The sequence below is a fragment of the Lacerta agilis genome, chromosome Z (genome assembly GCF_009819535.1).
Source record: "Lacerta agilis isolate rLacAgi1 chromosome Z, rLacAgi1.pri, whole genome shotgun sequence".
NCBI classification, from domain to species: domain Eukaryota; kingdom Metazoa; phylum Chordata; class Lepidosauria; order Squamata; family Lacertidae; genus Lacerta; species Lacerta agilis.
In genome coordinates this window covers 16,854,500-16,868,062 of record NC_046331.1, presented here as the reverse complement: position 1 = coordinate 16,868,062, position 13,563 = coordinate 16,854,500, and the positions used below count along the sequence as shown (strand labels likewise).

General features: G+C 45.7%; 1 protein-coding gene across 2 annotated transcripts; it reads right to left on the bottom strand.

The window, feature by feature from the left end:
* Nucleotides 1-1,656: 1,656 nt before the first annotated feature.
* On the bottom strand, nucleotides 1,657-13,376 carry INPP5E (inositol polyphosphate-5-phosphatase E). Of its 2 annotated transcripts, none has more exons than XM_033137471.1 (11): nucleotides 13,281-13,376; nucleotides 10,805-11,701; nucleotides 9,414-9,537; nucleotides 8,575-8,672; nucleotides 7,131-7,255; nucleotides 5,592-5,711; nucleotides 4,824-4,931; nucleotides 3,916-4,074; nucleotides 3,697-3,812; nucleotides 3,351-3,487; nucleotides 1,657-2,699 (listed from the first exon to the last, which is right to left on the bottom strand). In XM_033137471.1, exons 2-11 carry the CDS (start codon nucleotides 11,539-11,541, stop codon nucleotides 2,567-2,569), a joined length of 1,857 nt encoding a protein of 618 aa, XP_032993362.1. In that variant the 5' UTR covers nucleotides 11,542-11,701; nucleotides 13,281-13,376; the 3' UTR covers nucleotides 1,657-2,566. The 2 variants fall into 2 exon arrangements, with proteins under 2 accessions (XP_032993362.1, XP_032993361.1); XM_033137470.1 differs by having other exon boundaries at nucleotides 3,916-4,077; nucleotides 13,281-13,375.
* Nucleotides 13,377-13,563: the final 187 nt, after the last annotated feature.

The window sequence follows — 13,563 nt, the reverse complement described above, 5'->3', positions numbered from 1 at the left end:
AGTAAAGAACACAAATAAATGAATTTAACAGGTCACGTGTTGTGATTACATACTGATTTTTGCTTGGCCACAGGAAAATACCAATATAAAACCTCTTAGCTAGAATGCACAAAGGGAAAAAATTGATTTCTGTGTAAGGTTCCCTATCTAACAAAATGACATGGCCCTCCAGGATGTTTTTCTATCATGAGTTAGCCGGACTATAAAACCAGCTATCCTTGAAGCTTCTTGGGAGAAAGTAGAAGGGAAGTTGAGATACAAGGAAGGCATGTCAATAGCCCAAAGGCCTGGTTGCCAGAGCAGCAGTGATAGAAGCATGACATTTGAGACCAATGGCCTGACCACATTTGGGCCACTCTAAGGCGATTGCAAGGGTGAAAATACTAATATGGAGCCATGCGTGTTTTTTGTTGTTGTTGTTTTACTTCTCATGACCCATAACCTTTCCTGATGTGTGTAAAAGGATGTTTATGTTTTAAGAATGTTTAGGTATTTTGTTGCTCTTTGTGTGCTGCCAAAAAACCCTTGTTCTGATGCTCCTCATGGCAGACTTCTTAACTGGCGGTTCAGTTAGAACAACATTAAGTTGAGCTCTAGCCTATTGCAATAGCTACAATCAATGCTGGGTCCCTCCTGGGTGCTGGACTTGAATTAATTTCCTTGGTTCTATGTTTTATTTAAGAGGTGGTCCCTCAGTTGGGTAATAAACAGAGTGGTGTAGAAGTACATTCTTACTACAATATTGTGTAGAAGTATATGCCACTAATATGGTCTTTCACTTAGGCAGGAAGAGTAGAGTGCTTAACAGTGACTGAAAGCCTCAGGTGAATATTTGGGCTATCTGAAGAATGGGATTCTTTTCCTCTCCTACTGTCCACTTACCCATGGCCAGCCTTTTCCTCTGTCTCTATAGAGTTACAGCAGCTTAGCCAGTAGTAGCTTCAAGTCTGCTTGCAATGCCCCATCATGAACAAAAGAGCCTTGCTGGATCAAGCCAATGGATTATCTAGTCCAGCATCCAATTCTCACAGTGGTCAAGCAGATGCCCAAATGGGAACCCTACAAACAGGACCTGAGTACAACAGCAGCATTCTCCCCTCCTGTGGTTTCTGGAAAATGGTTTTCAGAGGCAGGAAGTGACTGAAAACGGAGGCAGTACACTGTCATCATGGCTGATAGTGACTGGTAGATCCACAGAGGCACATTAGGACTCTGTAATTTTTAAAAGACATTCAAATTGGTGGTCCCTGCCACATGGAATCAAAGTTTTAACTCCTGTGAAAGAGGGGCAACTCAACCAGTCACTACCAGAAATATGCCCCCCATCCCAAATCCATTAGTGCACAACAGTGATGAACGGGAAATTCCTGCATCTTTGGGGCATTTATAAGGTGTGAAATTTGCCATGAGGCACAAAATTCAACCCATTAAAGAAGCAAGCTGCAACATGGAACCATATTAATTTCCTTTTGCATTATTTACTCTGAGCAGAGTTTAACATGTCACATTTAGGGGTGGGGTCCTGCCTTTTCAAAATGACTGAAAGCTTATCCTAACCTGATGGGATGCCTTCTGTTTGCTGTGTGAGGATGCTTGATGGTGAATCAGCGATGCAGACTGCAGCTGAAGAGGAAGGAAAGCTTGACACATTTGAAATAAGTTTTTAGAAATCTGGTTCTTGGTTTATTAAATTATGGACACAAATGCAGTCCACAGCAGTAACAAGCAACCAAATGGAAGGGTAAACCCAAAACTCCAACATGCCTGCAGCCCTGCTTTGCACCTGTTGACAAGTCAAAATTTGGTCTTGCCACAAAGAATACTGATTTTTGTAGCCAGCTGGAAAGAGACAAGCAACAAAGGTTCTTGGTTCAATGAAACCAGAAAGCCTTCTATTTCTTAATACTACTAATCTATGTCAGGGAATGAGGGAAGATATCTGAGGCCCTTCCCAGGAGTTGCAGCATGCCATCAGCACTCTCCCTGGCACTTCCTACTTCAAAAATAAATGTGCCTGTTCCAGATGGGGACTTTGCTCTTTCTGGAATTGAGAAAACAATGTGTTGGGGGGAGGGGCAAATGAAGCTGGCAGTATGCTCAAATGTTTCTGCATATTCAGCTTCTTGGTGGCAAGGAATGAACGGAGCAAAAATACAGATGCAGGAGGTTCATTTGTTCCCAAAGCTGGTCCCCAGAGGCACCTGATGAAAACCAAGATGTATGTGGTCTTGAAACACAAAAGGGATGCCCATGACCCTTTTTCAGGCAACAAGTTTCCCAAAATGAGACAAGGGAGCATCTCAGTCTAGGAAAGTCTCCGCCCAGCCCCACTGGACAAGTTTGTTGCCTTGTGTCTACAAAGATCCAGTTGCTGTCAACCTCAGAGCATTCCTTCCATGTTTCCAGGCACAGCAGCGACAAGGCAGTTCCAAAGACCTGATGGCAGGAGGCCCCAAGCAACAGGTGCTGGCGCTCTTTCCTCCACAGGCCCTTTCACTGTGGGGAGCAGTCAGAAGCTCCTCTTGTGCCCAGCTCAGAAAAGCCCTCTTTGGATGGCCCTTTGAGGTCAGGAAACAGAGCAGACGGCACTGGCTTTTTGGTCCTTGAGTGTTTGCTTCTTCTGAAGTTCCCTGGTGATACGTCGCCTGATGCCAATCAAGTAGAGTTCTCGATCGAACTGGCCAGCAGCCAGTGGAATGCTGGAAAGAGACAAGGCAGCATTTAGGTGGGAAGTGACATGCAGGTGGAGGAAGCTGCATCTTCACAAGCCATAAAAGCAGGACTTTGGGACCTGCCTGGCATCTCCAACACTTGTTGAACTCAGTAGCCAGCATTGTCAAGGCTCAAGGAAGATGCTGCTGCTGATGGTGAGTATTATTCAGCAACATCCAGAGGGCCTCTGTTTCCCCATCCTTGCTATCAAGGGATACCCATGCCAGGTGTGGGGAACCTCCAGATGCTGCTGGACTATGACTTCCACCAGTCCCAGTGGCTGAGTAGGATGAGAGGAGTTGAGAGTATAATAATAATAATAATAATAATAATAATAATAATAATAATAATACTACTACTTATATCCCACCCATCCAATTGGGTTGCCCCAGCCACTCTGATTAATCATGCTACTGTCAAAATAAAGACTTTTTACTGAATTAGCCCACACATCCCTCTCTAGGGACTAGTCTGCAAGACCCATGACGCAATTCCTGTGCCAATATGGTTCCCTACAGCAGGGGAACAAGTGCTGCCAGTCTGCTCTCTCTTGGAGGTTGCTTAGTACCTACACCTCACCTCTAGCCCTCCATCAGAGTCATGCCAAAGGCCACCATGACCCTAGTGTCAATACTAACTTGTCTCTTCCAGGCCTCACTTTGACCCGAAATAACCCATATACAGGCCGGTGGTCTGATGTTTTGATCCCCAGGCAGGAAGAGTATTTCACAGCTTGAATGTCATCCTTGTGACGGCTCCGGTAGATCACACGATCCTGAGAAGTCCAAGGGGCAAAGAGGGGAAAGGTGAGTTAATCGCTGCAGCAGAGAAACAGCCAGCTCTCTTCCAAGGGCACTTTCCTTTTCACAAGCATAAAAGACACTCAGTGGCAAGTGCTGTACTTCTTTCCCACCAAGGCACAAGATCATTCTTCCTGAAGTTTCCAGGTGAGATGCTGTCTGCTGCTCACCTAGAAGTTCTTACCGTGTACGATGGTGTCCTCTGCTTGGAGGTAGTATCGTAGGAGTCCTGCCCAACATCAAACTTGTAGGAAGGGCGGAAAAGGATGGGAGCCTCTTGGAACCCCTTGAAAATTGACCCTGTGGGAGGGAAGGACGCAAGGAGTCAACTTTCCCCATGGCTTCATCAGGGCTGAATCAATTTAGTTTTGGGGTGGAAACATGGCTGTGATATTCTCCTTACCACTGGCCATTTCCTTAATCAACTGGTCATGCTGTAGCAACTTAGAGATGTCTGCTTCCAGCCCTTTGCTGAGGATCTGCTCCACCACCTCCCGATCCAAGTTCAGGCGGAAATTGAAGTCCCCGAACCAAAATACATTGTCAAAGTGGGTTGTGACGTCTGCTGCAGAGCCAAATGAAAAGGAGCTGGGATTAGGTGAGGAATCTTACCATGAACACAGACCCTATATCAACTGAAGATCCAAGATGCAGAAGCTCAGCAACCAAATTGTGAGATGCAGGAGCTTGATGAGATTGTCACAAGCCTTGACCTTCAAGAAGCACGAAAATAAACTGCTAAGTACTGCCCCTGTTAACATTCTAAATTAAGGGAGATGCCTCCTCAGCAACTCAGCTCTGGTGCTCCCTTCTTCAAGGGCTTTGTGATGGCCTAAATACATTCTCTTATGTTCATTGGGCCAAAGGAAAAGAAACTATAACTGAGGAGGTTTTCAATCTCTCTGAAGATGGTGGAATTCCTCCTCCTTCCCTGCACAGGAGGACAACAGATTAGAAGTTTCAGCCTCTAGTTAGTGGAAAGCTATTGCCTGTAATTGGCAGTTCCTCTATGTCACACTAAACTGTGGTTTAGCATGACATTCATGAGCAGGAGGAGCTCCAGCAAATTTCAGGCTCTGCCTTGCGGCTGGAAGGAGAAGCTCAAAAACATTCACTTTGGCTTGTGTTAACTGTGCTTACTATTAACCACATGAGGGCTAGACCACTGATTTGGAGAGGGAAATCAACTTATTTTTTAGAACCAAGTTTTCCATGGTGGTTTACATTTACTTGGAAGGAGCAGCTCATTACAAAATTGCACATATTTCACACAACAAAAAGGGCCTTTCTTCCAGACATCAAGCTACTCACAAGGGCTGGAGCGATAGGGGTTGGTATCTGGAATGTTTTTTGGAAGTGTAAGAGCCTGGATAGTTTTGTTGTAGTCCAGGACCCTCTCGTACACTTTGCCATCTCCAGCTGAAAAAGAAAAGACAGTCTGCTTAATGCAAGGCCTCTTGAAAACAGGTGAGTGGGGACAGAGTTCATGGGTGGCTTCCTCTGGCAATTAATTACCAAGAGATTCCTATACAGAGAAGATGAGATGGATTCTGTCTTGAAACCCAGCTGTACTGCACAGGTCCTGGGCAGGATGGGGTGTGGTCCACAAGGCTAAGTCAAGGCAGCCCAATTTAGCAGTCAGCCCCATCAAGCAGCTTAACCAAGATTTTCCTCAAAACAGACTATCCAAGGATCCAGAAATGCTACACATACAAATACAGACATCCAGCAACAGAAAAATGGAAAAAGGACAAAGACTGGGGAGAGGGACAAAGCCCAGAAATGTCAACAGAGGATAGTACATTAATTTCTCCACCCCATAGAGAACCTCTATGTAATCTAAGACTTGGAGGAAACATCTGGTCAATTGCCTTTCCTCTGCTTCCGTCTCTCTCTCTCTCACAGACACAGCCCCATATTCCAGCCTGATCTTCATGGTTCATTTTAGAGCCTGCTCTTGAAATGAGATGTTGATGACAAGTCCCATTCAAACCATTGATCCTGGAAAGAAGGGGCAGCAGTATTCCTTGCCCCATCTGCTGCTTATATATGGGGATGGGGGCCTGAGGAGCTACTCACACGTGAAGTGGGAGGTAATGAATAGGAAGGAAGTGCCGAAGAAGGTGAAGCAAACTCCGAGGGCCCCCTTGGTCTTGATCTGAGACACAATGCGAGTTGTCACAGTGGCATATTCCACCTCTGGAAGGAAGGAGGGAGAGAATGCCTGTCACAGGTGATGCACCCAAGTCGTAGCCAACCCTGACCTCTGGCATAAACCAAGGTCACATGTCAGTGGTGGTGGTTAAACAAGGGACTTTCCTTCCAAGAAAAGTTGAAACTTCTGCTTATATTGGTGCAGATTTCATCACATTGAAGAAAAACTTATTTCCCACCAAGACACAAGATCATTCTTCCTGAAGTTTCCAGGTGAGATGCTGTCTGCTGCTCACCTAGAAGTTCTTACCGTGTACGATGGTGTCCTGGGTTTGGGTCATTTTAATTCTGTTGGATATTGCGGTTTTATGGGCATTTTTAAAATTACATTGATTATAAATGGTTAGTTTCTCTCTCTCCCATCCCCAAGTCCCTACTTCGGAATGGTTTTCTAAGATTGGGAAACAGCACTAATGTATAATATAAATTAACTTATTGTAACCATGCATGTGGAAATATTCTGTATGAATTATTGAAAAAAGAGCAATTTTAATTTTGGTTTGGAATTAGAAGTTTGGAGAAGACATTAAGACCCTATTTATTATTTTTGTTGCTTTAATATATATATATATTATGTGCACATTTTTTCTCTTTTTGTTCTACTCTGCGAAACATAGTAAGAATGAGAAAATATTATGTATGGTTTGTTTTAATATGCTGGAAGCTGCCTTGACCCCTAAAGGATAAATAAATAAGTACTGTCCCTAAATAAATTTAAATCCAGCTTGATTAGATTTAATACTTATACCTTGCTTTTCTATCAAAGTAATAATCAAAGCAGCTTAACAATGCAAAGCAACAAAAAACTAACTAATAAACTGAAATTGACACGGGGACAATAGAAGAAGACAGCTTTACTCCGGTATGGCTCCCCTTTATCACATACACAGCCCAACAAGACAATGGCAAGAATCCACCAACAGCATAATAATAATAATAATAATAATAATAATAATAATAATAATAATAATAATATTTGTACCCCGCCCATCTGGCCATAAAAATCAATATGGTTAACTTGATGCAAAAACACCCACCCACCCCACTCACACATGAAAACAAAGTTCACCATAGCCAATTACAAACAAACAACCACACCCTAGGCTAACCCCAGCCTCTCTCACCACCAAAGGAACACAAGCGAATAGTGTTTCCACCTTTTCTTCCTAAGGTAACACTAATGTCTCATTAAATGAAACTGATCTGTAGAAAATGTAACTTGAAAAAAGAGACATTGCACATACTTTTGTAAACCAAGAAATCTTTAATTAAAAATATGTTTAAATTAAAAAAAATGCAAAGCAACAAAAATACTAAAACTACATATTCAAGATCAACAATAAGAAATTCAATCCATAAATGACTTAAACTTTTTTCAAAGACCACCCAATTGGCAAGCCCCACCTGAGCAGAACCAGATGAGGTCCCTCCGCAGGAAAACTGACATGTAGAGCACACCGTGAGATGCCGCATAGAGCATGACGTAATGGGGGCCCAGCGTCTCCTGCAAGCGGATCTCCCACTCACGCCTGGCAGGGGGAAGCAGAGGAAAGGAAACCTGTTGCGCGAGCTTCTCCTCACCCAGTCTTGAACTCCACCAAACATATTTCAAGAAGGCTTGCTGGTGACAAGTGCCAGGCTCATTTACATGACGTGGCATATCTGACAATGTTCTAAAAAGTGAAGGGAATCCTTAGCAGTGCCCCCAGATTTAGGTTGTACCCAACTAAGTCCTACTCAGAGCAGACCCACTGAAATAAATGAATGTAAATTAGTGTCATGGACTGGCTGGATGCAGAGGAGTGGTGGGAGGCAACAGCTGGATAACCCCTTAGGGCATAGCTGTCAACTTTCCCCTTTTTGTGGGAAATTCCCTTATTCCAGCACCATTTCCCACTGCAAAAAAGGGAAGATTGACAGCTATGCCTTAGGGAACCCCTAAGGGAGGAAGGCTCAGTGCCAGGGGATTTGTGGTGGGACTATGATGAGTGGTCAGAGGGAGAAGGAGCAGGCTGGAAGGAGGAGCTGTCAGCAGTAGGAGAGGTGGCAGGGTTTAGTGAGCAGGAACAGGCTGTGGCAGAGGGCAGTTCAGACTGAGGGTGAAGCAGAGGCTAGAGAGGAGAAGGGTCAAGAGGATGTGGAAGAATACAGGGAATCTCCTCCTCGTGCTGCGACCAGCTCTCCTTGCCCGGTCTCAGAGAATGCACAGAGAAATGAAAAGAGCAGTGATCAGTTGTGTGCAGACACGGTTTGAGACTGTGTGGGTAAAACTCTGGAGAGAAGAAGTCTTACAGAGGGGTGCGAAGGCAAGAAACTTTAGTCCTTGCAACTGCTTCATCGGGGCAAGACCTCCTAGGAAAAGTTGCTGAGACCACTAGGCCTGGGCTCTGTGGCTAGTTTCCTTGAATAAAGATTTAACTTCACTGGTCTCAGGTGATTTGTTGTTTTTGTTACTGACCTATGTCTGACTCAAGCCCTGACAGTTAGCCATGTCCATCAGCTTAAATGCATCTACTCTGAGTAGGACTAGCACTGGATGCAACCCCAGACTTCTGAATCCTTGCAAGGAACTCTCCGCTCTGCCCACAACAGAGGTGAGGCAAAGGCCTCCTGCCTCCCAGGAGCCCTTATTTCAGACACTGACAATGATCCAAACTGAAGAAACAGGGTACACTTACATCAGGCAGCAGGAGGCCTATACTGGCTATACTCTACAAGGGGAGCATTGCCCTGCATGAGGTCAGGTGGCAGTGCTCAGCTACAGACTTTGACCCCTTGCAGGCAAACCACCCTCTGTGCAGTGGGTGGGAGTTACGAGGCCAAAGCCAGCTTCTCTTGGTTTCCATACCTATCTGGGCAGCCTTCTTGGATCCCTATCACATACATGTCCTGGGCAAAGTCAGGGCCTGGCGGCAGCAGGAAATCATCCAACACCTCAGGGAGTTCCTGCAAGACAAGGAAGACTTTTCCAAACTCTAGGTGAGTACTTAAGTGGAAGGGTGAGAGGGAAGGAGAAGGAATGGACTCTCAAGGACACAAGCGCCAACAGGTTTAGAGGATGTAACCAGCAAGCTGACCATAAATCAATCCCATGCAGGTTCATTAAACCAATAGAGTTCTTTAGGTTTACAGACACACATCATGCTCTCCAGGTGTGCTTCCAATAAAGTTTCCATAAAGGTATAAAACAAGTTCAAAACAGGAATCATAACGTGGCATCACCAGGGAATGTCTACACTTCTTAAGTGCCACACGTAAAATGTCACAAGGGATGTGAGCAGGAATGATTTACTCTGCCATCTTGCTTGCTGTAGGTGGGCAAAGCTGTCATTGTGGCCAGATTTGCAGGATGTGCCTGACAGAGGGAGGAAGAGGCTTCCCAGAAAATTTTGGCGCCAACTATACATAGAAACATAAGAAGCCGCTTGATACTGTCAGTCCATCTAACTCAGTATTGTTTACAATGACTGGCAGTAGTGGCTCTGCAGGGTTTCTGATGGGACATTCCCAGTCCTGCCTGAAGATGCCTCTGTAGATGGAACCTGGGACTTTTTGCATGCAAAGCAGGTGCTCTGCCTTTGAGCTATAATGGCACTTTCCAAACAAGTATTCTTGACTTGGCCAGGCTCCCTGGGTCAAAGGCCAATCACCAGGCAAAGCCCCCAGCTAGACCTTTTCTTCCCTCACCTTTTGGCCCTGCATATTCCAGGTGGCAACAAAGATGCCAATGTTCCGGTCAGGAAAATACCGGTTCAATTCCTCTGCTCCCAGCAGTGCACCAGTCGCCAAAAGGCTGCCTTCCAAATAACTTCTGTAGGGAAAGGATAGTGCATTGTTATTTCTTAAATATATATATATATATATATATATAAATTTGCTTCATTTGAGGCTGAAGTGAAAACTGCCAGTGATGCAACAGCACTAATGTCCTGCCTGGGTGGGGTTTCTATACAGGTGGAGGTGTGCTGTGCCATATCCTGCACTCTTGGTGCTCGAAAGATGGATCTGGAAACAGAACAACAGCTGATGAGGCCACTGTGATAGTGAAGGAATACACTCCTAAAGCCCAACACATAACCTGTTCACTGCATTCAAGACCATACTCCTCCAAGAGAGTCCCATGGAGAGTATGCAGCAGTAAATCAAACTGTAAGATGTAACTCAAACATGTGTCACTATGGCCAGACCTGCACCCTCAAGGCGCTGGCTAGCATGTCAGTCTAAGTGGAGCCGGGGCCTTGCTGGCCAAGGCTGTCACCTGGACAACTGCAATGCCACAATCCACTATCCCAGATTGCCTTCCCATTCTTTCTTCCTTGGGAAATGAAAAACAAAACAAAAACAGAGTTTGGGAAACATCCTATGAGAGTCAGGGAAAGCAGGTAGGTGGGGAATTACATAGTTGAAAGGTAAAAAAAAGGGTAAAGGGACCCCTGACCGTTAGGTCCAGTCGCGGATGACTCTGGGGTTGTGGCGCTCATCTTGCTCTATAGGCTGAGGGAGCTCATGCCGTTGCGGAGATTTGAACCGCTGACCTTCTGATTGGCAAGCCCTAGGCTCAGTGGTTTAACCCACAGCACCACCTGTGTCCCTTCTATAGTCCCTTCTATTACGTATTGGTGTAACAAAATACAGCAGGATGCTGAATAATAAATACTACTGGGAGTCCTGTAAAATATATTATGTATTTCTATTTATTTGCTTTTTTTGTTTTCCTTCATTCCTTTCTTCAAACAAGTTGTGCTTCTTAGTGCTATTTATTTCCTTTTGTGTGTGTTTATATTCATAAGCTATGGGAAATAAAAAGATGAAGACAAATGAACTAAAAGTTTAAATCAAATATATTTTGAAAATCTAAGGGGCCATTTCAGGAAAGAGATGTGAATGGGTTATCAGATTCCTGCCAACTCCTGTTCTAAGTCTTTCCCTGGGACGACCCCAGGGATTTTTTATTCCAACAGAAAATTCCGTCCCCACCTCACTGAGCACTCAGTAAGAATTAGCCCAAGTGTACCTGTGAAGGAATGCTCCCCATGACTCCCCCTCTTGAACCCCCCCCCACGCTACAAGGACCCTACCTGTTCCGCACATCCCTGACGCGGATGGGGGTCAAGAGGCTGAAAGTGGACTTCATGGAGGTGGTGGAGCAGTTGTCACAAACCATCCCGCGGCTGTGGAGCCTGGTGTCACTCCAGCTGCTGCCTGCCCTTGGAAAGGCACTCTGGGAGCAAAGTCTGTAATCCGCCCAATCTGGGTCGATCCTATTAGTTGTCCTCAGAGAAGGGAAGGAGCCATCAAGCTCCAGAGGGGGCGGAGGACGGGTGGGTGTCACTCTAGACAGCTTCCCATGCAAGTTGTCATGCCTGGTGGGGGGCACCTCCAAGGCTTGCTGCAAGCCGCAGAGGGATTCCTGGTCACAGTGCAAATTGCTCGTGGAGGCTGCCATCTGTCCCAGAGGATTCTCCCCTTGGAGGGATCCGTTGGAGGAGCCCATCTCGGAGGGATCCACCAAGCTGTCTCGGCTCATCTTGAAGAGCCTCCTCCTCCGCCAGATCAGTTCATCGAGAGAAGAAGTCCGCTCAAGTCTTGGGGGCTTGCGGGGAGGCTTTGGGGTGAATGACCTGAGCTCCGTGTGGGCCTGGAACCCTTCTAGATGGCTTTCCAAAGCGTTGTTGAAAAAGGAAGCCTGGATTTCTTGCTGGTGCTTGGAGTGGAAATCCACATTGTCACCCGCCTCCTGTCTGGCAGCCCGTGCAGTCTCCTTGGGTGGTACGTTTTGTCGTACTTTGTCCTCAGGGTTCGGTGTGTGCTCCATTGTCCCCTAGGAAAATCCATTGGATATCCCATCTACGCAGAAGTCAAGGAAACAGCCTAAGGCATGTTTTCCTGAGTGGGAAAAGAACCCCAATCAGGACACCGGTGTCAGGAATGGAGGGCCTGTTGCCTGAACATGAAGATGCATTGCTGGGATCCACCTAGGAATAATAGTAGTAGTAGTAGTAGTAGTAGTAGTAATAATAATAATAATAATAATAATAATAATAATGTTTTTATGTATTTTTAAAAAAAGATTAGCCAAGATCTCCAGGCATTATTAAAGGCTTCCCACCGGAAGCTCCCAACCTCCACACAGTATCTCTGCTTTCTAGAATATATATATTTTTAATTAGTTTTTATAGGAGTGCTTTTGGTGTTTTATGTTGTTATCATGTTGGACTGTGAATATGACATTCTGGGCTCCCTTTGGGCAGGACAAAGATGTAACAAGCAAATAATTTAAATATATTATTGATTAGCCAGGTCACTCCCATTTGACAGGTGGCCAGCTGAGACTGAATCCCAAGTCAGGAACCTGGGATGAGGGTGCATCAGTTGATTCACGGGTGCTTTATTTCCACAGCCTGCAACTGTGTGGGAACACCGTCATGAGCAGTGACAGTGTTTGTGTACACAGAATCTGCCTGGTAGCAGCTGTTCAAGTCTAAAGCTCTGGAAAGGTGCTGCCACTCTAAGGCTCAGTCACACCCCTCCGTTTCCCAGAGAAGCTGCAAGGACCCATAGCTACAAGCAAACAGTTCGACTCAGCCAACACACCTCTTTCCATAGAAGATTTCTCAGGTATGAGCTTTTGTGTGTTATCTGAAGAAGTGTGCATGCACACGAAAACTCAAACCAAGAACCAACTTAGTTGGTCTCTAAGGTGCTACTGGAAGGAATTTTTTAATTTTGTTTAGACTACGGCAGACCAACACGGCTACCTACCTGTAACTAGGTTTCTCAGGGATTGCTTGAATCAAGAAACATGAGGTTAGCAGTCAATGTGGCCCAGTATTTGGGAAGACAGGACTGGATTCAAGACCTGCTTCTTCTACAGCCACTCTTGCTTAGCCTCTTTAGCCCTGTCTATAAAATGGGAATAGCAGCTGCCCCTGTGGAACAAGCACGCTAAGCAGCAGTGGCTGATGGCTCTGTCCCAAGGCCTTTATCAAGGCAGTGATCCAGAGCTCAAAAGGAGGGATGCCAGCAGAACCAAGGGCCTGTTTGAGACTGTAAAAACTTTAGCATACACTGTGAGTTTCAATGGGATGTTTAAGCAGCCACCCAGCTAAGTTATAGAGCGGACCAACTGGAGGTTAATGGAACTAAGTTAGTCGTGTCCACTATTCTGCAGTGTGTGTTTATATATTTATATTGACCTAAAAAATAAAATGCTGCTGTGATACAGTATTTCATACAACCACACACACACACACCAATGCATGTAAGCACGAAATAAAACTCTACCAAAGTTTCCTCTGTATCCCTTTTAGAATTGCGGTTTGTCACCAAGATAATATATATGTCATTGTGATTAACCAACAAAAAAATATATTTTGTATTAAAGCAGCCGATGAAGATGCGATCCAAACTGTTTCCCTGCATATTATTCACACTAATAATATGTAACACATTAACATGCCTATACACACACAACGTGCGTTGAGACCCCCTGCCCCGGGACAAGCCCCCACCACCCTCATCCTCTTCCCCCCGCCTCCATCAGCACCCCCAAACCTGCAACTCTCTGATTGAGGCCAGGCCGCTTTCCTCCCCGGACTGTCGTCGCCGCTCCCCTCCTCTGTCTCCTCCTGCGGGGCCTCTCTGGTGCTCCTCCCAGCCGCCTCACCCCGCGAGGGGAGCTAGAAGCTCAAGTCCTCCTCGGAACCGCCGCCTCAGAGACGGGCCTCGCGGCGGGGACTCCAATTCCCATCAACCCCCGCGAGGGCGGTCAATGGCAGGACATGACGGGAGTTGGAGTTCCGAAACACCTGTAGGGTGTCCTGGAGGGGGTGTCTTC